The 26449-nt window shown below is 54.1% G+C and overlaps 1 protein-coding gene and 1 long non-coding RNA gene across 2 annotated transcripts in view; both read left to right on the plus strand.

Annotated features, from left to right (window-relative positions):
• Positions 1–767: 767 nt before the first annotated feature.
• HTRA1 (HtrA serine peptidase 1) overlaps positions 768–26449 on the plus strand; it is a 46381-nt gene continuing 20699 nt past the window's right edge. The window contains exons 1-3 of the mRNA XM_016149070.2: positions 768–1491; positions 23453–23552; positions 23977–24181. Coding sequence (XP_016004556.2) covers positions 783–1491; positions 23453–23552; positions 23977–24181 — 1014 coding nt within the window. The 5' untranslated portion in view covers positions 768–782. The remainder of the gene's footprint in view (positions 1492–23452; positions 23553–23976; positions 24182–26449) is intronic.
• Positions 2434–6195, plus strand: LOC107512990. Its single transcript, XR_001597449.2, has 2 exons — positions 2434–3900; positions 4672–6195. It is a non-coding gene; the product is annotated as an uncharacterized LOC107512990 (long non-coding RNA).

The following is a 26449-nucleotide window of genomic DNA, read 5'->3' on the forward strand; positions in this document are numbered from 1 at the left end:
GGGGACAAGGCATCTGCGAACCTGCCTCCTGCCCCGGCCCTTGGGCCCGAGCTTGGCCCATCTGCCCCGTGTGGGCCAGAGGCCACTGCCTGAGGCCTGGTGCGGTGAGGGAACCTGCTTGCAGGGTCGCCCCTGCCCCTCCCGCTGATGACAACCAGATTCACATGTCCCAAATGCACCAAAGACTCTCAAGTGGGAGATCAGAAGCGAGCTATTTAAAAACAGCGTTTTGAGATAACCGTGCAGGGTTGCTCAGGCTGTTCGAAGCCCCTCTCCCACCCAAGACCCCCACTTCCTCCGCCGGCTAACTAGCGTTTCACGGCTCCTTCCGGGGCGACTCTGCATGTAGGAGCGCGCATACCGCCTGTCACAGCGTTTTAAAGGACTCAGACGCAAATGACTATATTCTAATGACTTTTGCTCTTTGCTCTTTCCACTCCGGGTCTGGGCTCAGTCTTTCCGCCAGTCTCGCGGGCGCCGCCTCTTTGTACGGTCGCACGGGGCCCACGGCCACGGCCGCGCGTGCCGGACACGCAGGTCAGTGTCAGCACGGAGAGGTGCTCGCCCTCCTCCCCCCGAGCGCGTGACTGGGGCCAGCGGCGCCCCTGCCTCCCGTGGTCTGGGCAGCGCCTCCCCTCCCCCCACTGCCGGGGCGGGTCCCCGGCTCGGCAACTTGCGGGAACTTTCCGGCGCCCTCGCGCGCATGGCCAGCAGCGCAGGCTGCCCTCGGCAGAGTGTCCTTTGAGTTTTGAGGTCGCGAGTCGCGGTGAGAGACCGCGCGGATGAGTGGGACCCGAGGGCGGAAACCGCATTCCGCGAGGGGCCGGCCCCGCGCCCCGCCCCGCCGAGCCCCGGCGCGCCGGCCCTGCCCCCTCCCGGGCGCCGCGCCCGGCCCTAAAGCGGCTCGTCACCGCCGCGAGGCCAATGGGCTGGGCCGCGCGGCCGCGCGCACTCGCACCCGCCGCCCGCAGCCGCCCCGGCTCTCTCCGCAGCCCGCCGCCGTCGGAGTCGCCATGCAGCCCGCGCGCAACGCGTTCTTCCCGCAGCTGCTGCTGCTGCTGCTGCTCGGGGCGCGCGTCTCGGCGCAGCCGCCCCGCGCCGGCCGCTCGCCGCTGACGGCCGCCGGGTGCCCCGAGCGCTGCGAGCCGGGGCGCTGCGCCGCGCCGCCGGAGCCCTGCGAGGGCGGCCGCGTCCGCGACGCGTGCGGCTGCTGCGAGGTGTGCGGCGCGCCCGAGGGCGCCGAGTGCGGCCTGCAGGAGGGCCCGTGCGGCGAGGGGCTGCAGTGCGTGGTCCCCTTTGGGGTGCCCGCCTCCGCCACGGTGCGGCGGCGCGCGCAGGCCGGCGTCTGCGTGTGCGCCAGCAGCGAGCCGGTGTGTGGCAGCGACGCCAAAACGTACGCCAACCTGTGCCAGCTGCGCGCCGCGAGCCGCCGCTCCGAGAGGCTGCGCCAGCCGCCGCTCATCGTCCTGCAGCGCGGCGCCTGCGGCCAAGGTACTTGCGCGCGGCGCCGCGCTCGGGGGAGCTCCCGGGGCTCGCCACCCCAGCCCTGGCCTGCTCCGCGGGGCGCGCGGGCAAGACGAGGGGCAGGGCAGCGTGGCCGGGGTGCAGGGCGCCCGCTCCGGGGGAGACCTCGGGCGCCAGCCCCGGGGCGGGGGGCGGCGTCCCGCCGGCTCTTTCCGAGCCACGCTTCGCGTCTCGCCCGGGTCGGGCCCGCGTCCGGCAGGCGCCAGGCGCTCACTGTCCCGCAGCCGGGGGAACGGGGCGTCCCGCCTGGCGGCCGGCTGCCGAAGGCGCTGCGAGGAGGCTCGCCGCACACGCCAGGGACCCGGGGGCCGAGCCAGCCGGGAACGCGGGCATCCGTGGGGGGAGAGCCAGTCGGGACCGGGAAAGGCGCCTTGTGTCGCGCCAGCCGGAGGCATTTGGCCCGCAAAGACTCATTTCTGTCGCTCCCCCTTCTGCTTCTCTGCGTCCGACCCCGCTTTCCCTTTCGAATCAACCGTGCGCTCGTTCTGTTACGGATCCTGCCCGCGAAAACGGTCTTTAACTTTTCATTTGAAAGGGACAGCGTCGGCCGCCCCGCGCCCCGTTTCCGCGGGTGACCTGGGTGGCCGTCGGAGCGGCGTCGCCGCCTGCCCTGCTTCCCGTGCGTTGAGCCAACCCTACAAAAATGAAAGCGGCTCCCTTTGAATACGCCGGACGGCGCTCGGGATCCCGACCTCTGCAGAGGTGGGGGAGGGAGGTGGGTCAGGGACGAGGGAGAGGTGCGCCCCGCTCCCGCCCTTGGCCTCGATTTCGTGTCCGCGAGCCGGGTTCCGGCAGGCGCCCTGGGGGTGATGATGGGGCGGCGGGGGAGAAACCCGCTCGCGGGGCCTGCGGGGGGCCGCCTCAGGCAGGGGGCCGGGGGGAAAGACAGCGCGGAGCTCAGCTGCGGCCCCGCCAGCCTCGCAGGGGTGGGACAGCCCAGCTTGGCCGCGTCCTCCGGCCGCGGGCAGCGAGCGCATGGAGAGGGGGAGCGGGGAGCCCAGTGGGGTGCCGGGCTGGATAGTCTCTGTAGGAACATGGTCTGGCGTGACCAGCTAGGCTCTGGCAGTACGGCTCACGCTGAGAGGAAGGTGCCGGCGGGGGTAGAGCTGGGAGAGTGTGTTTTCCACCGGCGCGGGAGCCTGGTACCCATCCTCAGGAAGCAGCCTCGTTAGAGGGTGGAGGTGAGCTTTCCTGGAGAGAAGTGAGCTGCATAGACCGGGTCTGGGCGCGCAAACACACCCCGTTACTGCACGCCCTGTGCTCCCGCCCTGGAGCCAGGGGCCTTACAGCGGGACCTCACTTGGACTTGCAGCCTCACCGGGAGGGGGCCTCCTCTGCCATGCCCATTTTGCAGACGGAGAACTGAGGTTGAATTACTTGCCCAAGGCCGTTGGGCAGGAATGTGAACCCAGACAGCCCCGTGCTCAACCCCAGGGTTGTGGAAGAGAGGTCAGGCAGGGTAAAGGAAGTTTCCAGAAGGCTAAGAAGTGCGTCTCAGGTGGCGTGGGGAACAGCCTGAGCAAAGCCCTGATTGGGAGGTGGTGAATCCATTGGCGTGTTTGGGGACATCTGGGAAGGGGAGCAGAGTCCCGGGTGCCAGAGGGGACGGGCGTGCCGGGTACACAGATGTACCCCCAACCAGAGCAGCTCGCAGCCGGCAAAGGACTCGCCCAGTGGCGGGGCGCACAAGGCACCGGGGTGTGGAGTTAGGGCTGCTGCAATAGTCTGGGTGTGAGGTGACAACCTTAAAAAAGCATATTGCATATTTTTTTGTTAAAAACAAGCCCGCCGTCACTGTTTGTAGTCTCCCCGCTCGGGGACCGAGGAACTGGCACCATCTGAGAGGCGGAGCCCCATGGCGGGCTTGGGAGCCACAGTCATCAGCAGTCAGTGTGGAGAGAAGCAAGTCCTCTCCTCCTGTCCTTCAGGCTGGCAGCAGGCTCCTGGGAGGGCAGGCGAGGGGACCGGCCCCGGAGGGTGACCGCGATGTCCTCGGAAGGAGGGGGAGACAGACAGAGCTTGCAACACTGTTCTCGGCTTTCGCTCTTTCCGCAGGCACTTAGCGAGCCCTGCAGTGTGTCGGGCACGTCGCGTGCTAGTCTGGCCCATGGGAGGCACCTACCTGACGATGTGGTGGGTGGAGGAAGGAAGGAAGGAACAAAGGAACCAAGGAAGGAACCCACGAGAGAGACACGGCCATCCAGTTCTTCCTTAATGGCAGGCTTTGCTTTTGCCGCCCCCATCCCCCTCCTTATCTAACACTCTGCCCTTGACCTCTCTCAGTCGTGTCTCTGAGAACTGGAGCCTGGGAGCCAAGACTTCATTCAGTCACAGCTCTGCCCAGGAGCAGGTCACTTGACGTCATTGTTAACTGAGGTGAATTGGCCGCTCTGGCTCAGAGGTTTGGCGGGAGTGCTGTTTTAGCTTGGGGGGGGGGGCAGTGGCTGCAGCAGGGCGTGGGATGCCCTCAGGAGGAGGTGCTGTGGGACCAGGGCCCTGAAGTTGGCGTGAGCCGCGGGAGGGTGTGGAAAGAGACCCCAAGGCCCGCGATGTCCAATGTCCGAGGTCATGAAGAGGGTTTGTCTGGAGCGGAGAGCGAGGGCTAGAAAGTGGGAAGTGCCATCACCCGGGAAGTCCCTGGGCCAGCGAGCAGCATTCTGGAGGAATAGCGGGTCTTCGTATGGCAGAATGTGTCACCCTTCCAAAAAGGGCACTTTTACCTGTAAGCCATTTAACAAAGACTTCAGGGAACATCTCTAATTCTGATCCTGAAAATGAAGGCAAATCATCTGTGCTGCTATCTGAGCTTGTATGGGAAAGTGGCCGATTATACTAGAGAACAAAGCTCTGTCATCTTCCATCGGAGCAGTTTGCATTGGTTTAAAGCGAAAGCTCCTTAGTGGCCAGGAGATTATTAAAAAAAAAAAAAAAAAAAAGAGCTGGAATTAATAGTAGCATGGTAACGAGGGCTAGCGCACGTTCAGCGCCTGTTCTGCGGCATCTGGGGGCCCTTTGACCCTCCTCGCCAGCCTGTGGGGGGTGCCGCAGTCCTCCCCGTGTTACATTGGGAGACAGAGGCAGCGCCGTAAGCAGGACTTGAACCCGCGCATCTGGCCCGTTCTAATCACCACGCTGTGCTGCCGACAGAGAAACCGAGATGCTGAGCCAACCCCGGCTAGGCCGCGGCTAGCAGCTGGGATGAACAGCGCTCCAGATGGCCACAGCCTTGAGACGAAGCTTGGGACACATCGTAGCTCTCACTCCACAGGCACAGGAGTCGGAGGACACAGTTGCCCCCCCGTTGCCATCAGTGCAGCTCTTGCTGAAGAAAAGCAAAAGAGCAAAGGGCCATGGTCACCACGGTCCCAAACCGGAGCCCCGGGCCCCACGCTGCTCTTGGGGAGAGAATTCCCAGATGTTGCAAAACACCGGCCCGGTGTGCAGCGCTGACGATTTCTGCTGAGAAAAAAAAAAAAAAAAAAAGGACAAGAAGCCAGGAAGAGGCCTGAAACAGACTCTCCAAGCACCAGAAGCGTAGTCCGCTTCTCCTGGCACACAGTCCATCCAGTTCAGTCCACTCCCCCACGCAGCAGCCAGATGGGCCTTGAGGTCCCCAAGGCCAGGGACGCCCCGCCCGGTCTCCCCCAGCCCTGATGACAGAAGGCCTCTGAAGGTGGACGCCAGCCTTGCATTCCCGGTGAAGAATCATTGCTTAGATGTTTTTCCAAAAGTTTATAAGGCTTTGCTCGCTTTGATGAGTTACCTTCTTTTATTCTATGTTGATTTTGCTAAAGAGTTAAAACATTAAGATTTTATAAAATTAGTTAACAGTGAAAGCCAAGTGTTTGAGTAACTGCATTCCATCCAGGGAGCTGTAAATAAGTTGCATTAGAACTTAAAAAAAAACTGCCTTCAGTAAGCAATTACGATGGGGACCATGAGCTAACTGTGGTCAGACACCCGCCAGCCTCGGGGCTGTGGGGCAGGATTCTGAGTCCATTTGGAGTTATGTGATCCTGGATGCAGTTTTCTGCCTTGGATTGAGAAGTCAGACTTTCCATGAGCCAGCTTATAGTTTAATAAGTGAATAAATAGCTCCGGTCAGGTTTAATTTGAAGACAAAATTGAGCTTGGCAGGGATTGGAAGGGGCTTGCAGGCTGGCAGCTGGCTCTGGCCCTTCCTGGGCTATTACCTGAGCAGGTGAGTGGCCCTTGACCGTTCAGTGCCTCCACAGTGAGGGGATTGGACCAGATGATTTCTGAGGTCACTGGACTGGTCTGTGATTCTTGTAAGAAAACCAGTCTCTGAAGAATTGTGTTCACTTCGTTCCTATTTTAAAGGCCAGGTTGGCTTCTTTAAAAGTTGTTTGTTTTTCCTAAATTATCGATGGTGAAAGCCAAGGTTGAAGGCATTGAACGCTTGTGGCCCATCTCGGGCCTGGCTACTTGTCTTTCAGCTCTGTGCCGACTGCTGAGAGTCCTTGAATGACCACAGTGGAGACCTGGCGGAGAGAGGAGCTCCAGGCAGCCCAGCACCCCTTGTTGCTTCTTGGGAGGTCCCAAACTGGGCTGTGGGGGTCCTTGGAGTGAGATCCCTCCCAAACGATTTCACATTTCCGCCTCCACCTTCTCTGCCATTAAAAAAAGAAAAATTTAACAGCAAGAGAGAAACGGAGTGTAGCGTTCCAATTGCTTTTCCCAAAGGGCGCCTGAACTGGCAGAAAAGTTAGTGTGATTCGGTGCTGCTGGGTGACGCGTGTCCAGAGCCACCCGCAGACGGCGGCCAGTGCCGCGTGTGCAGGACAGGAGGGAGTGGCAGTAGCGGGGCAAGTGTCAGCTGCCGGAAGGACGCAGCGTTCAGTTTTTGGATTCAGCGACGTGAGATCCATTTCTAAGTTCATTTAGCGTCTTTACTGAACACCTGTTACGTGCTCAGAAGTGTCTAGGTGCAGGGAGTCAGGTGAGTGATGCTCGGCGGCCCATGATCTCGAGGACTTCGTTCTTGGTCGTAGAACACCCGGCTTAAGGACCGGGCCCCTGGGGACAGATCACCGCTTTCTTACTGTGCGACTTAATCTAAGTCTCCGTTTTCTCATCAGTAAAATAATAACAGAAGTAACAGTGTATCTATCTGCACATACCTCACAGGGGTAAGAAGCATCTAATCATATGATATGCGGAGGGCTGTGCGGGATGCATTACTGGAACTCAGTCGCTATAGCTATGAGAAGAGTTGCCTTCCTCATCACTGGGACAGCTAACGCGAGTTCTGGTCAGTGGAGGAAGTGCTGTGTGGTGACCTCGTCTCCCAGGTGATAAGGTGGGTGGGTTAGAGAAGCAAGATGATGTGGGAGGTGTGTCCTGGAGGCTGACTTTGGACTTTGCCAAAAAATATGTCAGAAAAGGTTCTCTGGGCAGACACAACCTTGCCTGTCACCTGTATCGTCTGAGGAGTGTGTGACTTCTCTCGAATGAAGACGGATGTGTCTGGGTTTGACAAATATCATCTCATTAATCCTCGCTGGAGTTTGCGACTCTCAGGAGACCGTGCCGTATGACAGCTCTGAGGCCTTCTGGAGCGATGCTTGGTTTGCTTTCCTTGCTTTGAAAATTCCTCACAAAGAAAGAGAGATTTGTCACATCTCGGGGGGGAAAAAAATAGTGTGGGAGTTCATGGATACCCTGTTATTTTAGGTTCCTAGAACGAATCCTCAAATAAGCACATTTCATAAAAAACAGTTCTCCACAGCATCGTGTGACACCAGGAGACAAGCCTGCCTCCTTGGGCGCGTGACGAGGACACATAGTCGCAGCTGCAATTTTTGCTAATTTTCAAATTTGAATAAGCCCTGTCTTAATGAGTCAGAGCCTCGTGCAGTATTTTCAGGCCTCGGGAAACATCCTTTTTGTTAGTTGTGCAATCGGACCGCGAGAAGACGGCGTGCCGGCCTGTGCCATGAGCTGTTTTTTCTGTTTGGCAAAGGTCCGCACTAGCATTTCCCTTTCGCATAGTCCCCGGAGAGACTTTAGGGGATCATCGGCAGTTGAGTCACACCCCGTGACTAGGAGAGCCCTGTCTTTGGTGCCAGTAGTCCAAGTGGCAGTCACCGCTTGGTGGGGCCGGATGGATACGGGGAGTTTGTCAGTTGAACTTGCCCAGGCAGATGGCCGCCAACCGGCTACGGAGCGGGGTGGGGCTCAGCAATCAGCAGTCACATCTGCGTTTCTCTGGCACAGAGTGAGCTAGGGTGGCACAGGGTGGCACAGGGTGGCGGGGGTGGGGGGCAGGGGCAGGGGACATTCACCAGGATGGTAATGGGGAGAACAATGACCTGAAGAGCTTCCAGCCACGGGCACTTTCTGGGAAGTGGGCACCGTGCTAATTGTGCGTGGGCCCGGCTTGTGCTTTGCTCACCGCCACCCAGGGAGGTCGGGGTACCATCTCTGTTTCCCAGCCGAGGAGAGAGACGAGGCTCCAAGAAGTGACTTAATTGTCCAAGGCCACCCAGTAGGGGAAGGCAGAGCCAAGACCGAACCCGAGTCTGTCTCACTCCCACACTGTTCTTGAGACTTCTTTAACTCAAGTGTCACTTAGAGGCATGTTGTTGAATCTCCAAAGATTCGAGGGTTTCCAGCTGTCTTTCTGCTCCTCATTTCTAGTTCAGCCCCATCTAGTTTGAGGTCTATATGGTCTGAGAACATACGTTGTATGGTTTCTGTTCTTTGAAATGTGTTAGGGTGTGTGTTCTGGTGTAGAACGGGGTCTCACTTGGTGAGGTTCTGGTGTTCGGTCGTTGGGCGCGGTGTTCTGTAAACAGCACTTAGGCCTAGTGGATTGATAATGCTGTTCAGGACAGCTGTATCCTCAGTGAGTTTCCACCTGCGTAGTCTGGCACTTCCTGAAGCAGGGCGTTGAGGTCTCCAAGTCTATTACAAAGCCCTGAGCTACTGCCTCCTTTATGGCCCATAGTGTTAGGACCTTGGGGTGAGTTACCAACTCTCTCCAGCCTCAGTGCCCTCATCTGCAACATGGGCACAACGATGCCACCCGAAAGACCTCAGGAGGACCCCATGAGGCTCAGACGAGATAATGGCTGCGAAGGTGCTTTGTCACCTGGGAATGCGGGAGCATCGCCCTGGCGAGGAGCTGGGGTTTGTAATTGGCAGTTCCAGACTCTTCCAGGACCCCTGGCAGAAGCATCAGCAAGCAGGGGAGCCAGAAGGTGGAAGAGGAACGTGCCTCCTGGGTCTCAGAACACGGGTCTCCTCTGGGCGTGTTCCCTCATCCTGCCGAGACGTCGTAGCTCTTGGCCCAGGTGACAGAGTTGCCCTCAAGTGCTGACCCTCCATTTTGGGGAGGCCAAAGGCAGAGTTCATAACCTTCATCTCCCAGGGCAGACGGCTCGAATCAGGGCCCCAATTATTGCATAGAACACACCACTGCCTCTTGTGCCTACGTCAGAGGGAGCTCGTGGTCCTGACCGTGCGTTCTGTGGTCTGTGTTCTGAGTTTCTCGGCTGACCTTTGTTGAGTATTTGCTGGTCAAGAAATGGCCCGAGTTGAGGTTCCTTAGATCGAGGCTTGGCATTCTCCATCAATCTGACGTTTTTGCCAATATGGTTTGGCCCTCACTGGGCAAAACCCAGCAGAAGAAGTCCGATATCGGCACAGATGGCACAGGAGGGAGGGCAAGAATTTGAGACCGTCTAGCAAGGACCCGCGTGCACGGACACCTTCCCGTGTGCAGGCTTCTGTGGAACTTGCGTTCACGGCCTGCTCCCTTGGGATGCCTTCATTGGCCAGCCCTGTAATCCTCCGTCTCTGAAAACTGTCACTGTGTCGTCACCCTCCACAGCCCGTTTCTGGCCACCTCAGCTCCCTGTGTTCATGTTTTCTGGGATCCTGCAGATGAGGATACCCCCCCTTCCCTGCAGAGGCGACTGGGGGCTGGCCAAAGCCACCAACCGGCTTGCAGCGAACCCCAGGGCATGCAATGCAACCTGAGTGTAGACGGTCCTGGCAGGTCCTGCAGCCCAGCCCTACGCTTTACGGACAGGAAAGTTGAGGCACCCAAAGGTAACACGACTCTCACAAGCTACCCAGCTCATCAGCGTGGGACGAGTGTGGACTCTGAGCCCTTCGCACCTCCCGCTGACGCCGGTGGGTGTTTGGGAGAGGACAGGGGCCGCCCGCGTGGATTTCTCATGAGGCTGAGAAACACTGGGTGCTTCCGTCGAGTCTCCCATTACAAAGTGACGCTAAAGAACCCCCCCTCCCCCCAAGCTCTCCTTGGGTTGGAAGATGACCCGAAAGCTGTCCGTAATAATGACGGATGCTGCTTCTCAGGAGTTCTAAGCACTTATTAGTGCCCTTGCGCTGTAATTACAGGGCTCTCGCTGATGGGAAAATAAAACGGTGTAAATGTCACGGTGGATGCTCCAGAAAAATGGGGCCGAGCTGCTTCGGTGTCGTCAAGCTGTGGCTGGACTTTTTTTGGGAGGAAGGTGCCTTAGCATAAAGGCTCTTTTTTTTCTCTTTCACCATTCTGTTTAGACGTCACGGGCAATGCATTCATACGTCGGATGACATGTCGTACTTTTTATAGTTGTAAGTATAGTCTAATTACATCAAAGAATAAAGAGGAAAAAAGATCCATGGCTCCGCCGTCGTTCCAGAAGCGTCACGCTTTCTGTCCCGAGCATCACACCACCCTTGGGTGGCCACCTGGGCCTTGGTTGCCATGGCAAACAATACCCCAACAAACATTTTCATGTTCATGTTTATTTCTGTATCTAGGGTTATTTCCTTGAGATAGGCTGAATGGAAGGATGTGGATTTTTTTCATGGCCTTGGCCTTTGGCGTATATTGCCAAATTATATTCTAGGAGGGTTCTGCCCATATTATTGCCATCAGCTACAGAATTTTCACCCTTTTCACTCACTTAAAGCTGGGCGGCCCAAAAGGAATTCCTCCAAAAGAAATCATCCAGGACGAGTGGGTGGGATGGCGGTTGTTCTGCTTGGTCCGTAAATTACCTGGTCCGTCTTTAAGTTACTTTTATTCTCAGGTCGATTCGCTTTTAGGAGATCAGCAACGTTTGGGGTAGAAGGAGCGGTTGTAAAGTTTGGTCTACCTGGAGGTAGAGCTGGGATCGCAGGCTGTCTGACCTGGGAAGGGGCGTGTGGCTGGCGGAGAGCAGGGACCGGCGAGGGGACGTGAAGGCTGCAGGTCACCACGCAGGCAGTGACGGAACCTGACTTCCCGGACTTCCTGCCCGGGGCTCTCTGCCTCCCCGATGCCAGCTCTGTCCAGGACGCAGGAGGAGGCCAGACGGTTTCTGTTCATTGTGAGAAGTGGAGAATTACGTTTATTCAGATTTCTTATACAACATAACATGAGCCGCATATATAAAATCCAATTTTTTAGTCACCACATTACAAACATAGAAAGAAACAGGTGACATTTTTTCTTTTGTATTGCAGTTTTACTGAGCTATATAATTCGTATACCACAAAATTTACCCTTTTAAAGTGTACAGTTCAGAGCTTTTGCATATTCACAGGCTAACGATCACTGTCTAATTCTAGAACGTTTTCATCGCTCTAAGGGGAGCTCCGATATCCATCAGCAGTCACCTCAGGCCTCCCCTCTGCCCAGCCCTAGGCCGCATGTAATCTGCTTTCCGACTCAGTGGGCACCCCACTTCTGGACATTGCGTGGCAGAGGAACCCCGCACGCGGGGTCTGTCGGCCGGCTTCCTTCGCGTGGCACAGCGTGTGTTCGAGGTTCGTTCGTGTGTAGCACGTGTCGGCGCTTTGTTCCATTTTGTGGCCGAATCGCATTTTTTTCTGTGACCTCGGAAGGCCAGACTTTAATCCCACCCCCCCACCATGGGGAATCCTAACCCCAGCCCCGAGTGTCACTTTGGAAGTCCGCACCGCGGAGGCTGCACCGACCTAAGCCGTCAGAGGAAACCAGAGGGAGGGGGTGACGCAGGTGGCCCGCTCGGAAGACCGGAGTGCGCCACGTGGGCGGGAAGTACGCCGAAAGGAAGAGCTCAGGAAATGCGCTTTCAGAGTTTTTCACATCACACAACCTTCTGGGGAGCTGGAAAGGATGTTGGAAATGGTGTCACCCGCCCTCATCTCCCTGACGAGGTGACTGGGGCCCAGAGAGGGGAAGTGGCTCGGCCTCAGGGCCACTTTTCACTTCTTACCTGAGCCACATCCTTTCCGGCTTTGCCTCAGCGTCTCGAGTTCCCCTCGTTCTCCTCATATCTCGAGCACAGCGCCCGTCTGCAGATGGGTGCGAGGACTTGTCGGGAAGAGCCGTCCCTTTCCCGGATGGAGGGCCTGGCTTTGCCATCGCATGACATCTCTCCCTGGACCTTCCCGTCATCCCCTTTCCCCCAAGCCCCGGGCGCACCCCCTCCTCTATCGAGGGGACTGTGGGAAGGTGGCTGATGACAGACCCCTTGGTAAACTGAACCTTAGCCCCCCCACCCCCCACCCCAGCCCAGTGCCTGTGGCTGGAGAATTCGGGAGCCTGAACTCCCTCGGCCTCGCCAGACATAACAACCAGGAGCTGTCCCGGCAGGAAGAGAACCCAGCTGAGAAATCTGGGAAGGTCAAGACCGGAGCCAGATGCTTATCAGGAGGAAAGTTTAATAGTGTTTTTGTGAACCAAGCAGTTAGCCAGTTAGCCGTTTCCCTAAAGATAATAATAGACACATGCCGGGCATTCAGGAGGCTTCTGAAAAAAAAAAAAAAGCCTGTGTGGTGAAATTGAATGGAAGCTTTTTTCCCCCTAATACATAAAATAGGTCAGCAGAGGCTGTCCAACACGACAGTCCTGACTGAACCCAAGCATTCGCCAGCAAGGATGTTTTTATTGTTGTTTTGTTTTTGGCCAACGAGACTGAAAAGTGATGACCACGAGAGGCGCCTTTGAACACAGGCGTATGGTTCTGGAAAAGGCACCGTTTGCCGGTGGAGCTGAGGCTGCAGACCGGGCCTGCGCGCCTGCGACTGACTGGCAGCCCACGCAGCGGTCCGCAGCCCCCCGCAACGCGGGGCGAGTCGGGCGGGACTGTCTGGGGCTTGTTTGTGTCGCTCCGGCTGCCTCTTCGCGCCACCTGCCCAGTCTTTTTCTGCACCGTCTGCTGCAGGCTTGGCCCAGCCCCTGCAAACGGTTCCTGGCTCAGGACGCATGCAGAGGGGACCGAATCTGCAGTCTGAGGTCTGGCGTCGGGCGAGCTTTTCCCACTCTGCGCGTCTGGGAGGCTGCACCGGAAAGGGGGGCGGTGGCTGCCAGGGCCTGGACGTGCCCGTGTGGGCTGGGACATGGCCTGGGGACGAGGCCCGGCTCCCAGGCTCCGCCCCTGCTTCCTCCTCTATTCATTATGAGGAAAGAAATGGGTCACACGCAACTCCCCTGAATTTTACTTCTTTATTTCTGTGCAAAGGACAGAGTCCAGTAGTAGTTCCATTCAGTTTTGAACTGTTTTTTAATTGAAAACCATACAAGTTGCTACTTGGGGATGCAGTTTGTTTTAACAAGAAGAGGTCGCAGAGCCTCGGGCCGTGGGGAGCTTGACCCCAAAGCCGCGTCTCTTCTCGTCTTAGGTTTGCTCAGCATCTCCAGGCTTATGTCGGACTTCTCCCGTCTGCTGCCTCGGCCACAGCCCTGCGAGCCTCTCTCTCTCCTGTGCGCTTCCTCTGGGGGTTCAGGAAGCCCAGCTGCACGGGCCGCTCTGCGCCCAGGCCCCCCAGGGGCCTGGGATTTGCAGCCACAGCGCCCGCCGGAACAGGGGTCTGGTGTTGCGGCCTGTGCAGAGTGTCGCTTCGGTTTCTGCCGCCTCCGCTTTGCAGTCCAGCGCTGGGCCCGGAGGCCGGAGTCGTCGCCGACAAGTTTCCCGGGAACGTAATGGAGTGGGGCAGACAGAAGGCAGTCACTCACACCGAAAGCACAGAGCAAATGAGTCTTGTGGGACATCTTTGCCGCAGTCGCTGGGCTACGCTCTTTTCCCCTCCTTCCCGCAGGCGACCCCTTCTGCAAACAGCGGGCCCTGTCCCTTGGCGCTTCAGGCCGTTACCCGTCAGGAGCCTGTGACATTGGTTTCTCTCCTGCAGCTCAGGGAGGTAGGAGTCCAAGTTCACTGGGTGAGGCTCCTCTCGATGCAGCCTGAGCCCTTGCCTCTTCCCGCCCGCAGCCGGTCTGGCCTTCTCCCCCTGCAATCCCCCAGTTCATCATGCAGCCTCACGAAGAGGGCTTTCCTTAGGGAAAAGCCCTCCCCCTGGCCCTCCCTGCATGTGGACCAGCACCTCTCCCAGCTGCTCGGTGTCGGGTTAGTTAACCGCCTGCCTCCTGGTCTGGTCTCCATGTGCCTACACACCTGGGGCAGGAGTCCCACTCTGGCCTCAGGGCCTGGTGCTCAGCCAGAGCTGTGGAGCCCAAATTCCAGTCCTGACCTCGAAAGCCCCGAGGGGGTAAGCAGCGTGGGGGGCACGTCGTTCAGCCTGGAGCTCAGGGTTCCAGGTCTTCGCTTCCAGCCGACCCAGCGCGTGACCACAGCATGCTCTCCGCGTCAGTTGGTCTTGGTCGCAGGCAGCCCCCCATCTCTGTGCTCTGCTTTATCTCCCTTTTCTGGCACCCCACCCGACCGGAAATGTGGGGAACCTTTAGCTCAGGGCTGGGACTGCGCTCACTCTGCCTTCTCCCCACCCCCCGCCTCCCTTAAAGGTGCCAGACCGTGAGTGGAACAGGACAGGTGAGGGCAGGCCCCCAGGTGCGGGCAGGTGATGTGCCTGGCAGGTGATGTGGCTGGCGGGTAATTTCCTCCTGGGGTCACCTCTGGATTTGAGTCTGGCTTTATTTACCCAGCAAGTAGGCTCTTTGTACTTTTAGTCTAGTTGTGCTAGGGACAAAGAAATGTTCAGACGTGACCCTCGGACCGTCTAGAAATGACAAGGACAGCCTCCAGCATACACCCCCATGGTAGTAACTGCTGGGGTGTCCCTGCTTTCTGGGCCCGAGTCTAGGCTGGTCCTCGGAGGATGGGGCTCCAGAGACCAGGGAGGGCTCCCCCCTGGGGTGTCGGGGTTGTGGGAAGGCAGCTGAACCATTCCCAATGACTCTTTAAAATGTTCATGACCCCCCCGGCGTTTCTGCTGTGGTCACTTCTTTATTGACAGCTTCTGAGCCGGTGGGAGTTTGGCTGGCTGTGTGTCTGCTGGTGGCCGGGAGGTTTCCTGGGGCTTTGGGGCGGGACTTTGGGTCTAGAGTGGGGGTGCGTCCCAGCTGGCATCTCATGAGCCAGAGCTCCCCTGGGTTCGCGGTCAGGTGGGGGGCTGCTGGCCCTTCCCGTGAAAATGGGAAGCGCTTTCCACGGGCCTCCGTCTCCGACCTCTGTACAATGCATGTCGTGCCCTCGCCTTTGAAGGAACTTTCTGTCTGGTGCCTTGCGTGCCCTGGCCCACGCAGTGGTGGGAGAGAGTGTCGGGGAGACTGAGGAAGGTCTCCGAACGGCCTGCCGCCCCGCGGTCCCCTGGCGGGCAGACCCCGGCCGAATCCCGCGGTCTTTTTGGCCGATTTTCTTTCTTCCCATTTCGCCCTGTCCCCCGAATCCTGCCGACTGTCCGAACTGGGCTGTGCTGAGATTTTAGTCTTTAAAATACCAATACGTTGGCTGGCAGCATTGAACGTCAAAGAAATTAGGGGAAAAAGCACAAGCGGTTTGTTTCTTTCTCTTTGAGAACCGGGAGGGGCCATGGGAGCCGCCTGCTGAGGCTCCTTATTTTGAAGTTGAGGCATGTGCAGCACAAGAGGCTTGCCTGAGGCCGCACAGCTTGCACCTGGGAGCTGTGCCCGGTGTGAAGATTGTGAAGATCGTGGAGGATGGGCGCCACCTCCCTCCCTGCATGCGGGTGCCCCGTCAGCCCCTGGAGGCTGCCCGTGGGGGGAGGGGGGCTGGGCTCACCCAGGTTGCGGCAGCATCTCACCCAGCTCCTGAGCAAGTGCGATGCTTCTCAGTCTATCACCTGCACGTTGGGTTTTAAATCAGATGAAGTCGGGATCCAGGCAGGGCTGGTGTCGCAGGTGTGTGCAGGTCCTACCACAGGGCCCCGCGCTCAGAAGGGCGTGCACCTGGTTCCATGCTCTGCGGGACCACCTTGGAATTCTTCACAATTTTGGAACGAGGGACCCCACATTCTCGTTTTGCACTGGGCTCCACAAATTGTCTTGTGGCTCCCAAATGTAAGACAGTGCATTAAAATGCCAGTGATTCGATCAGTCTGCTCTTGCAGCTGATTTGAATTTTGGGAACATGCTGTTCCCTCCGAATAAAGGAGGATTCATCTCTTTTCCCTCGGATACACTGCATTCTGTTTTCCAAATTAGCTCTACTTATCGGCTCTGGGGAGAAATTGGATTGTGCGATTGTTCTTGCTGGAAGCGAAGGTTGGCTTGTGAATCCCGAGTCCTGGCCCTGAGTGCTGAGGCCCGGAAGCGGGGAGCTGTTCCCAGCACCGCGTGGCCTGAGGGGGGCTGGAGGCTGGGCGAAGGGGCCGTGACCTGGCAGGGAGGCCACAGATGCAGAGCGGAGAGCTCCGGCTTGGGTGCCAGACGGATGGGGTTAGCCTCCCGCCTCTGCCTCTCGCCACCTCGGAGGCTTTCAGCAGCAGCTTTACCTCTCTGCCTGCCTTCTGATGCACTTCTCCATCTTTCTGTAGGCCGGGGATAAGACTCACCCTGCAGGCTTGCAGGCGTAATTAGAGGTGACGTTTTCCAGTGCCTGCCATTGTGCTTGACACACAGCAGATGCTTAATAAATGAGGATTAATATTCTTCTCGGTGGTGTTATTCCAGGAAGGAAGAAAAGTGTGAATGCAGGGGTGGAGCGTAGTGTTTGGAGGCCTGGTGACAGGGGTGCAGGAGTGGAGAGTGTGCCCTAGGGAGTCCTAGGAGAGAGAGGCGAGGAATCAGAGCCGCGTGATGGAGGGAGCCGAGATGCCCACGGGGGTCCTGCAGTAAGTTCGGGCATCCTGAGCCGCAGTTATCAGTGGACACACTGAAAACAGGGCACACCTGCCTGAATTAGAATGCAGAGTGGGGTTCTTAGAAGTTTCAGAAGTGGGAGCGGAACCACCAGGAGGTGTCGAAATGCACCTGGGAGGTGGAGCCAGGCTGATTGCTGGGAGATGAAAACCCAGCTCTCGGCCTCCAAAGGGGCCTGAGACCTAGTGCTTTATGTGCGTTCGCTCCCGACCATCTGAAGTAGGTGGTATGATCTCCACGTTGCAGAGCGGAAGACAGGCTCACATGGAGAAGGCCACACTCCCTGAACTAACAGCTGTAAGGGGCAGAATCGAGATTTGAGGCCAGGCCCGGCTGAAGTCATTCTGGTGTTGACAAAGAGCCTTGTGGCCTTTCTCCGCCTTGCTGACCCCACTAGGAATATACTGGGGTTGGAGCTCAGCTGGGCTGTCCCCTCTATCCCTGACGCTCCGAGTTTGTGGACCAGAGTTGCTAGGTCAGGGTGGGAGAGGGCGGGTAGCTCTGCATGGAGCAGGGACGAGGGGTGGACTCGGGCATCCAGATCCGAGGCTAGGACCACTGGAGCCAGGTCTGGGGCAGCTGCAGACTGGTGTGGGGCAGGGGCTGCCCCAAGGGTCTCGTTGGACTGCCAGGGAGACCCCTCCCACGCTGGCCATGGCAAAGGCCAGCGACTGAGAGTCCCTGTCGGCCAGCGCAGCGTGTCCTGTAGGTATAGTTTAGGGGTCCTGCTGGCACAGCTCAGGTGTGCCCCCTGCCCTGTGCGTCAGCTCTGGGCTCCAGAGGGAGCACGCCCCACCGTCTCCTGGCAGCTCCAGGTTTTACGGGACCCGAAACGTGTACAATTTGGGGGACCCTCTTTAAGAAAAAGAATTCAAAATGATGACTACAACATTAGGCATGAAAATGATTACTTAGATTGAAAAAAGAAACTGCCGCAAATTACAGATTTTAAAAAGTAGACAATAACTACGAACTCCACAAAACCCAGCAAAATGTCATAATGATGTTTTTAGCTACCAGATACACATTCATGTTTAAAACACTTTAACCCCTATTTTTTTTTTTTTTTTTTTGGCTGTAGACTCTTCACCTTTTCACCTGACAATGATTTTATAATATTTCCTACGGAGAGAGTAGAGTTATTATTTCGTTATTGTTAATTCGGTCGTTCCCCTGGCATATTTCGTCACTACCAACAAAGCTCCGCGCACAACCTCTGGCCTGCACTAGAGGAGGCGGCAGGGTGACAGTAGGGGTGTCCCCGGAAATCACGTCCGTACCAGGACAGAGCCGCCACTTAACGAGACATAGAGGTGACTTCGAAGTACGCAAACGGATCTAATTAAACCCGAAGAAAGGGGCTCCCCCGTTTCGCTCTCCCCAGACGCCCACAGCCGTTGTGACAGGACAGGAGACAGTGGCCTCGACCCACCGCAGTTCGAATGCTCTGCAGATTTTTCAAAAGCACGTGGCGACCGAATGCTTTGTCGGGGCCCCTCGCGGGGCGGGCAGCGGGCCCTCGGCTAAAGCTCTCCTTCCTGTTACTGCAAATCCGCTTCCGCTCCGAAATATTGTCACCGTGCAGCAATTCGGGAGAGAGCCCAAGGGTCAGCAGCGGAGGTTCCCAGACTTCCAGGGTTGGTGGCACCCCTGGTGTCTCAGTGAGTTTTTTCATGGAACCTCCTAGGCCGAAAGAAAGGAATACCTAACAGTTCCAATGATCAAGTAATTAGATCCATAGCGGTCATTTGCAAAAACATTTTTAAGATATTTTAATTTTATTATTTAATAACCACAGTTACTTACGAATGGGATGTATCCGCCTGTTGGGTGCCACATAGCCTCTCAAATCTTGGGATCCGATTGGGCACAGCCACCCCCGTTCCCACGTCGGCACCGACTTTTTTGTACAGTATTTGCTTTTCATCGTAGCGACCAGCAGAAATCCATCAAGATAGGGAATCATCGAAAGGACCGTAAAGAGATCTGATTTTGAAACTGTGAGTGAACTACTTGGAGCTAGCTCTCCAGGTGTCCAACTGATATCAAGAATCACTATTTCCTCAGGAAATTTGAAATACCCTGTAAGCGCGCTGTGGTGCCCTGGGGTACCTTGGGGCAGAGTTTGAGGACTATGGCATTAGGCCTGGAAGGAGGTATTTCTCTCCTTCCTGCTTCGCATCTAATCTTTACCTGACATTTTTGCCTTAAAGATGAAAGAAACACTCGTTTTGATGTATTTAAAGCATGAGTCCAATTTTGTGCTAAATCTTTGGTTCACAGTTCCCTCGTTGTGATTTCCATTTTCAGTGTGAGAATGTATGTCAAGTACTTCGGTTAGCGCCTGGCTCTTTTCAGTAAATTCTTAATAATGAGAAAGTGTCTGTTATTCCGATTTTGATATTAATTATGGAAATTTATCAACACTGTGTGTCTCTCTCTTTTCTCCTATAAGGAAGTTGTTTAAGGTCATTAAAAAATATTTTCTGTAAAACTCCAGGAGTGATGGGATCCAAGGAAGTAGCATTTGTGGAGTTGGGTGCTTGACCAGTAGTGTGCAAAAAGGAAAGATGAATCATTTGTTAGCTGTGGATGGAATCCTGCCAGTCTAAAAACTCATAAAATTATAGGAAATGTTGGCTACTCTTAATGGGTTATTTGTTGTGTTAAAAACCAGTAATGATAAATATTTATTAGGTACGTGGAAAGCCCCGTCTTTCGAATGTGATTTGTCATTCTACTAATCCTAGTTATTCAGACTTTTTCTGTTTAAAATAAAATCACATAGTATAAGTCATTCACTTTCCTTTTTTTGAGAATTATTTTGGATATCCTATGTTCTTTCCTTTCCATGTAAATTTTAGAAATCACCTGTCAATTTTTATAAAAACTTCTGCTGGACCCTGACGTTGTCTGCAAAGACAGTTTTATGTTCTCCTTTCCAGTCTCTATGCCTGTAATTTCTTTTTCTAGCCTAATTGTTCTCTCTAGGACTTCAAAAAAAAATGTTGACTAGAAGTGGTAAGAGCGAATGCCTTGCCTTATTCCTATTTTTAGAGGGAAAGCATTCAGTCTTTCACCATTAATGTGTTGTTAGTTTTAGATTTTTTATTGATCCCTTTTATCAGGTGAGGAAATTCTCTTTGCCGAGTGTTTTTATTGTTTTGTTGTTGTTGTTGTTGTTGTTGTTGTTGTTTTGCATCTATTGAGATGATCGTTTCGATTTTCTTTTTTTAGTATATTAATGTGGTGAATTATATTGTTTGGTTTTTGAATGTTAAACCAACCTTATCCTTTCCTAGGATAAGACCCACATGGCCATGATATGTTATTCTTTTTATTATATTGCTGAATTCTGTTTGCTAAAAAATTTAAGGGTTTTTGGCCTATGTTCATGCTGAATGTGAGTCTGTAGTTTTCTTGTGTCTTTTCTTTGGGTTTTATATTAGGGTAGTGCTGAGTTCCTGAAATTGGGCAGTGGTTCCCCTTTTCTGTTTTGGGGAAAAGTTTGTCAACTGTTAGTATTGTCTTTTTCTTAAATGTTTGGTACAATTCAGCAGTGAAGCCTTATGGGCTTGAAAATTTTCTTCGTGGGAAGGTTTTGAACTACAAATACATTTCTTTAATAGATGCAGAATTATGTAGGATATCTATACCTTCTTCATTGAGCTTTGGTAAATTATGTCTTTTAAAGAAATCTGTCCATTTAATCTAATCTGTAGAATTTGTGTGCATAAATTTGTTCGTAATAATCACTTACAAAAACTTGTAATGTCTGTAGGATCTGTAGTGATGCTCTCTCTTTGATTCTCGATATTGGTCATGTTTGTCTTTTCTCTCATTCCATTAATCAGGAATGTAGAAAATACCTTACTTTCGCTTTTCTGAAGTCTGAATCGCCAGCTTTCTTTAAACGGCAGGCCATTACACCACACCAGTCAACACCAGTCAACTGCAGCTTTCTGCACCACAGTGGAGCAGTTAGAAGGGCCAGGCCTTGACCCTGCCGGAGGGTTCCCGTCCGTATTCCCTCTGACTGTCAGTTCCGGCCCATCCGGACCAGGCCCTCGCCTCGCAGAGGGGGTCAGATGCATCCACCGTTGGTGCAGGTTGCTTGCTCCGTGGTCGTTTGGCAGTGCAGCTGGGCTTCCGTTCAGGCTGGATTGTTGTGCTGACCAGCCCCCTGTCCTCCTGCACTGGTTGTGGGGTATTCTTGGAAGCTGGGGAACAGAGGTACATGTCAAAGCCAGAAAAACGGGTCTCCCACAGCTTCCCGTTGGTCACTGCCTCTGCAGTGGCGGCCGTGGTGGCCCTGTTAGGAGGAGCCTCCAGGACCGACATGAACTTGGCAAGGTGGGGAGAGTCATTCTCCAGACGCCTCTCCTCTCCCTTTGTCCCCCTGCTGTACCACTGAGGTGTGTGGTGTTCACGTCCATCCAGGGCTGCCTACTGAGCAGCACCTTTCCCCACCTTTTTAATTAAAAAAATTTTTTTTATGGTATGACATGACTTGGCCGAGCACTTCACGTCCAGGAGTTCATAAACATGAGATCAGCATCCAAAACACGTTGAGGTAGGTGTTATTGTCATCGCATTTTGTGGACAACAAGATAATACTTGGAATACTTAGGGGGCATAACTAAGGTCACACAGCAGGTCAGTGTTGTGCTGAGCGGCACGTTCTGATTCCTCAGAGTCCAGAACGTGTGCTCTTCTTACTGCCTCTCCCCAGCTCGAGGGGCCTGGACACATCTGTCCGCAGCTCTTAGAGAGCTGTGGCAGAGCCAGCCTGGGACCACCTCTGGGGAGTCCCTGCTGAGGCTGACCCCTCTGGCAGGAAGGTAGGTGACCAGCAGGAGAGATCAGAGCAGAAGGGGTCAGCCAGGGTCTCTAAAGACCATGAGGCGGCAGCAGCAGCAGCAGCCCTAGTTTGATGGATGAGCTTTTAAAGTCCTGGAGCAGGACTCTAATGCTGAGCCAAGCTGCTCTTCGAGACCCTTTTATTCTGCATCCGAAATTGCATTTGGAGAAGACAAACCCTTCCTCTTCGGTTTGCCCATCTGTGAACAATTAGTTGGCGTTCCTTATATTTAATTGTTGCTGCTCTGTTTAATTTTTCCCGTTGACACTGGTCCACCACGTGATGGTGACGGAAGTCACTGGTTACTTTTCCATCGAAGCTGCACAATTAAGGCTTTTCAATTTGGTCTGTGCTCGCGCTGTGCCTCCTTTCTGTTGATTCATCTGCAGAATTTGGACAGTCCTGTGCCCAACCTCAAATTCGACAAGCCGTTATCTGGCTCGAGCATGCTGGGGTAGGAGGGGGAGGTGGGGACCAGATCACAGCTCATTCTAGAGGCCGTTGGCCCCATTTCACAGATGACAGAGGATGGGACCCAGGCCTTCTAGTGTCCAGGCCAGTGTCCTCCTTGCTCTCCCATGTTGCTTTCCCAGGGTAGACAGACCCTGGAGCCACTTTGTCTAGTTGGTGAGAGAAAGCAACCAGTTCTCATTTTAGCTGGAAAAACCCGTGTTCATTTTCACTGCTGTCGTGGGCAAATTATCCTGTGCTTAATGTGGCAATCAGAAAGAGGAAGTGAATTAATGATTTTCGGTGTCAAGACTTAATCGTCATCCTCCTTGTGAGGGTCTCAGAAGCTCCACACTTCCCTGAGGGATGCTGGTCTTGTTGGAGTTGAACCTGCTTTGGCCTTTCCCGGGAAGTTGGGCTGAGGAAGCCTGACGGTTTGCTCACAGCCCTTGTCTGGGTGATGTCCGTCCAGTCGTGGGTTGGGCAGGAATGCTTCTATGCCCTCATTTACATTCTTCATCGGAGAACCCAGGAGGTGCAACGAGGAATCCTGGGAGGGTAGCAGATATGGATGGGGCCAGTATTAAGTGGAAATGTTGAGTTTCCTCAGATTTTTCTGTTATTTATCCTTTCTACTAAGAAAATGTGGTGTCTATGGAGAAGTCTTTTAAAGTCCCTGCATATCTTGTGGGAACAACATCTGATTTTCCTCTTCCATGGGAAGAAGAGAAAGATGAAAATAAGGTACCATATGAAACGGTTTTGAAACAGTTCATCTTGCCTAGAAGTTGCAGGTCCTTTTCTGCATCTTAGAAAATCACACGATGCAAAAAGAGATTGCTTTGTCTGAAAGTGGCTTCAAAAATGCTCACCATGTGGGGGTTCACCAGTTATAGTGTGCATTTTTATATAGAAAATCGTCATTTATTTCTCTCTCTCTTTTCCCCAACAGTATCAGGGCACCTCTTGTGCCTTTTGGCCTAGGATATCTGGGGGTTGGAATGAATGGTTAAGGTGTGGTGGAAAATTGCTCTGGGGACAGATGGTATCTGTGGAAAAGACAAGATCTGTGCCTTTGCCTTAGACTCTTCATGATAGTCCTTCACATCTATGACATCTGATGGGCGTCTTGTCAGAAACAGCCTCGGCCACCCCTCCCAATGGTGGCAGTGTACTGAGAAGGGCCGTTCTTGGTGGTGCTGCGGGAGTTGGGGAAGGGACGCTGGTGGAGGAGGATGCCATGTCAAGGGGACACTTGGGTGACCAATTTGAAATGGCTGGTAGGAGGTCCCGGTATTCGCCGGCGCCTCCGGTCCAGCGTTTTCATGGTGAAGCTGCTACAGGAAGAGAACCCAGCAAAGAGGTCCCCTGGGATAGATGTTACCATCTCGTCTGAGTGGATATTTCCTCAAGAGCCAGAAGGGTCTTAGCCATTGAGCCCAGGTCGGGGGCCTTATCCTCAGCCCCCATTCCGGCCCCTCTAACCCATACCTTCCTCCAGGCGACCACGGCACAGAGCCCAGCGTTTTCAGGTGTCTTCTCTTTGTTTTCGTCCTCAGGGCAGGAAGACCCCAACAGTCTGCGCCATAAATACAACTTCATCGCCGACGTGGTGGAGAAGATCGCCCCCGCTGTGGTTCACATCGAGCTGTTTCGCAAGTAAAGAGGCCCCGCCTTCTGTCCGCAGCCTCCGAAGCTCCCAGCAGTGCGCGCCGCCGTTAGCCACGGCATCAGAGCTGTTTTCCGGACACTTTAAAGTGTCAGAGAGTCACTGAATCTGTTCTTATGGGGAGAGAACGTTTCTCCCTTAGGATGTTGTCCCGGTTGACTGTTTAAGTCGACTTTGACTCTTCTAGATGGTTTAAGAACCTCTGGCTCTGAAGAGATTCCCTGAGGACCTTTTCTAAGTGGACTTTTCTGCTGCGTGTCAAAGTTGGCCTAATGCTCTCTCTAGTCTAAATAAACCTGGTTATACAGTAACACAGTAGCTAGATGCATCTTGCTGTGGTAGAACCAGTTCATCATTGTGTCCAGTTGATTTTTAGATGTTTCGTGCTTAACCGAATGCTCTTTTGGTTTCTAGGCTCCCTTTTTCTAAGAGGGAGGTGCCGGTGGCCAGTGGGTCTGGGTTTATCGTGTCCGAAGATGGACTGATTGTGACAAACGCCCACGTGGTGACTAACAAGCACCGGGTCAAAGTTGAGCTGAAAAATGGAGCCACCTACGAAGCCAAAATCAAGGACGTGGACGAGAAGGCGGACATCGCACTCATCAAAATTGACCACGAGGTAAACGTGTTCTCCGCCTGCAGAACCCGCCTGCAGAACGCAGTTCCCAGGCACCCGAGCTAAAACTGGGCAAAGCCTGGAGAGGTCAAAGGGCACCATAGCTTTTTGGTGAAGGCACTGAAGCTGGACGGAACCAATGAAATCTGGGCCAAAGACGAGCATTTAGGAGATGCCGAGTGTGGTCAGGGTGGGGGTGGGGGGCCTTGTGGAAGCTTCTTTGATAAGCAGGCTGGCTATAAGATCCGAGAGTTTTCAAAATAGTGTTTTGTGTTTTTATAGAGGAAAGTGAAAGGTTTATAAAGAAATTGTAGGTAAGCAGTGAAAAACTGAGTCTTCATTGCATTCCTGACCCCGAGACAACTGTTTCTACAAATTTTTGTTCATTTGTGCATTCTAGGTTTGAAAACAAATAGGTCTCCCAAATTGGGTTTTTGCAGGGTTACTGTATGTTTTTTATAAAAATAATACTCCATACTTTAAATAGTTTTGGAAACCTTGAATTAAAACAAAGCAAATGGATTTCTTTCTCGTTCAGAACTTCCCAGAGCTTTTACTATGCTAATGTGCATATGATTTTCCTTCAAGAGGTGTCTACTCTAAATTATAATTATCTGAATATAGGACCTTTTTTTTTTTTTTGCAAGACTGAGACAGAATAAGCTCAACATGTTTTGCTTCCTACTTAAATATTCTCCTTGCAGTCACTTTTTGCTCTGTTGGTATGTTTAGCAAAGTCTGCATACATGAAAGGAAGTCCAGTTCTTATTAGACCATCAAAAATTGCCCCTTGTTGGCATGTCGATCGTGAGGGTTTGGTTTGCTGTGGCGTGTGCTCAGTGAGATCGCATTTTCTGTGTTTTTTGTTGTTGTTTTATTTCATGCCCTTGTCATTTCTGACTTCACATGGAAGGAAGATTCAGGGTAGGTTGGAATCTTGCAGCTGGTCCTGGAAAAGATCACGGACAGGAAGCCAGGAGGGGTGTTCTTTCCTGGCTCTCCACGTACATTTACCTGATGTGGGCTCTGGAGTCAGACCCGTGTGGGGCTGCACAGGCTGTTTGTGTCTGAGCGCTTCATGGGGCAGAAGCGCTTCATTGGGGCTCTGTGCCTGGCGTGGTTAACTGGGCTTCGGCAAGGTCATAATTGCCTATTATTTCTCTTAGGTTACTGTGGAATTGCTAAAAACAATGAATCAGAATATGTTTATTGATCACAATAACTTCTATTCGATAAGCTCTCATGCTGGCCCAGGCTCTGTCTTCATTTATAACTTGCGCCTAATCTGGAAAATAGCTGCATTATCCCTATTTTTTTTACAAAAGAAACAGAGATCCAGAGAGCTTAAGGCCCTGCTTGAGGCCACACAACTATGCTGTATTACCATAGCCTCCTGAGCCACCAGGCTGCCGCTCCCAGTTGCCCAAGCCCACGGCCATTAGTGGAGTGATAGAGCCTTTCGGTGTGATCGGACGGCTGGACCTTAAATAGCCCACAGGAAGGCTGGTGCATCCCTGTGTAGGAACACGCTTCTAGGAAGGTGTCCAGGATGTGGTAGTCTCACCGGAAGGCGGCTGGCCAGAATAGCACATCCTGTGGCCCCACGCGGGGACTTTTCAGGTCCACCGAGTTCTTGGAAGGCAGCCAGCAGGGGGCTCTCTGCAGGTAGGGCGCTGGCCCGGGTGCTGCCTGAGCCGCCCCCGCTGAGTCATTTCGTGTTTGGAACATGTGGATGCGAACCGTGCAGCTGCTCTGGCCGGGGGACATTCTTCTCAGATTTTGAGCCAAGGTGGAGAGTATCCTTGTGTCATCCTTGGCATGTCCAGGCAGGATATGAAAGACCTCAGCAGAGCAGCCTCGCCGAGTGTTTTTGACCTGGCTCCTGCTGCCCCCGGAGCCTCGCCCTTCCACCCGCAGCTCGCTGCCTGAGCTGTCACGTTTCCAGCCCGAGAAAAAGGGGCTTGGAAATTTCAGGTCAGGCTAATGTGGCTTTTCAAAATGGAATCGGAAATGAAAGGATATTAAATTGCAGACACCCACACAAGAGGCCGGTTTCCACTGACTAAACTGCTTTTTTTTGCTGATAGGAGCTGGAAGTGGGGAGAATGTGAACGCCTCTTCCAGCTCATTCCCTCCGGTTCTGTTGACGGGTGATGATTTAGGGGAGGGCGTGGAGAGTGGCTTGGAATGAGGCCTCTCACCTTGGCAGATGCGCGACTCGAAGAATGTGCAGGCGGTGGATGGGCTGTGAGCTTGCCTGGCGTTGTGTGC

The sequence above is a fragment of the Rousettus aegyptiacus genome, unplaced genomic scaffold (assembly GCF_014176215.1).
Source record: "Rousettus aegyptiacus isolate mRouAeg1 unplaced genomic scaffold, mRouAeg1.p scaffold_m13_p_6, whole genome shotgun sequence".
Classification (NCBI taxonomy): Eukaryota; Metazoa; Chordata; class Mammalia; order Chiroptera; family Pteropodidae; genus Rousettus; species Rousettus aegyptiacus.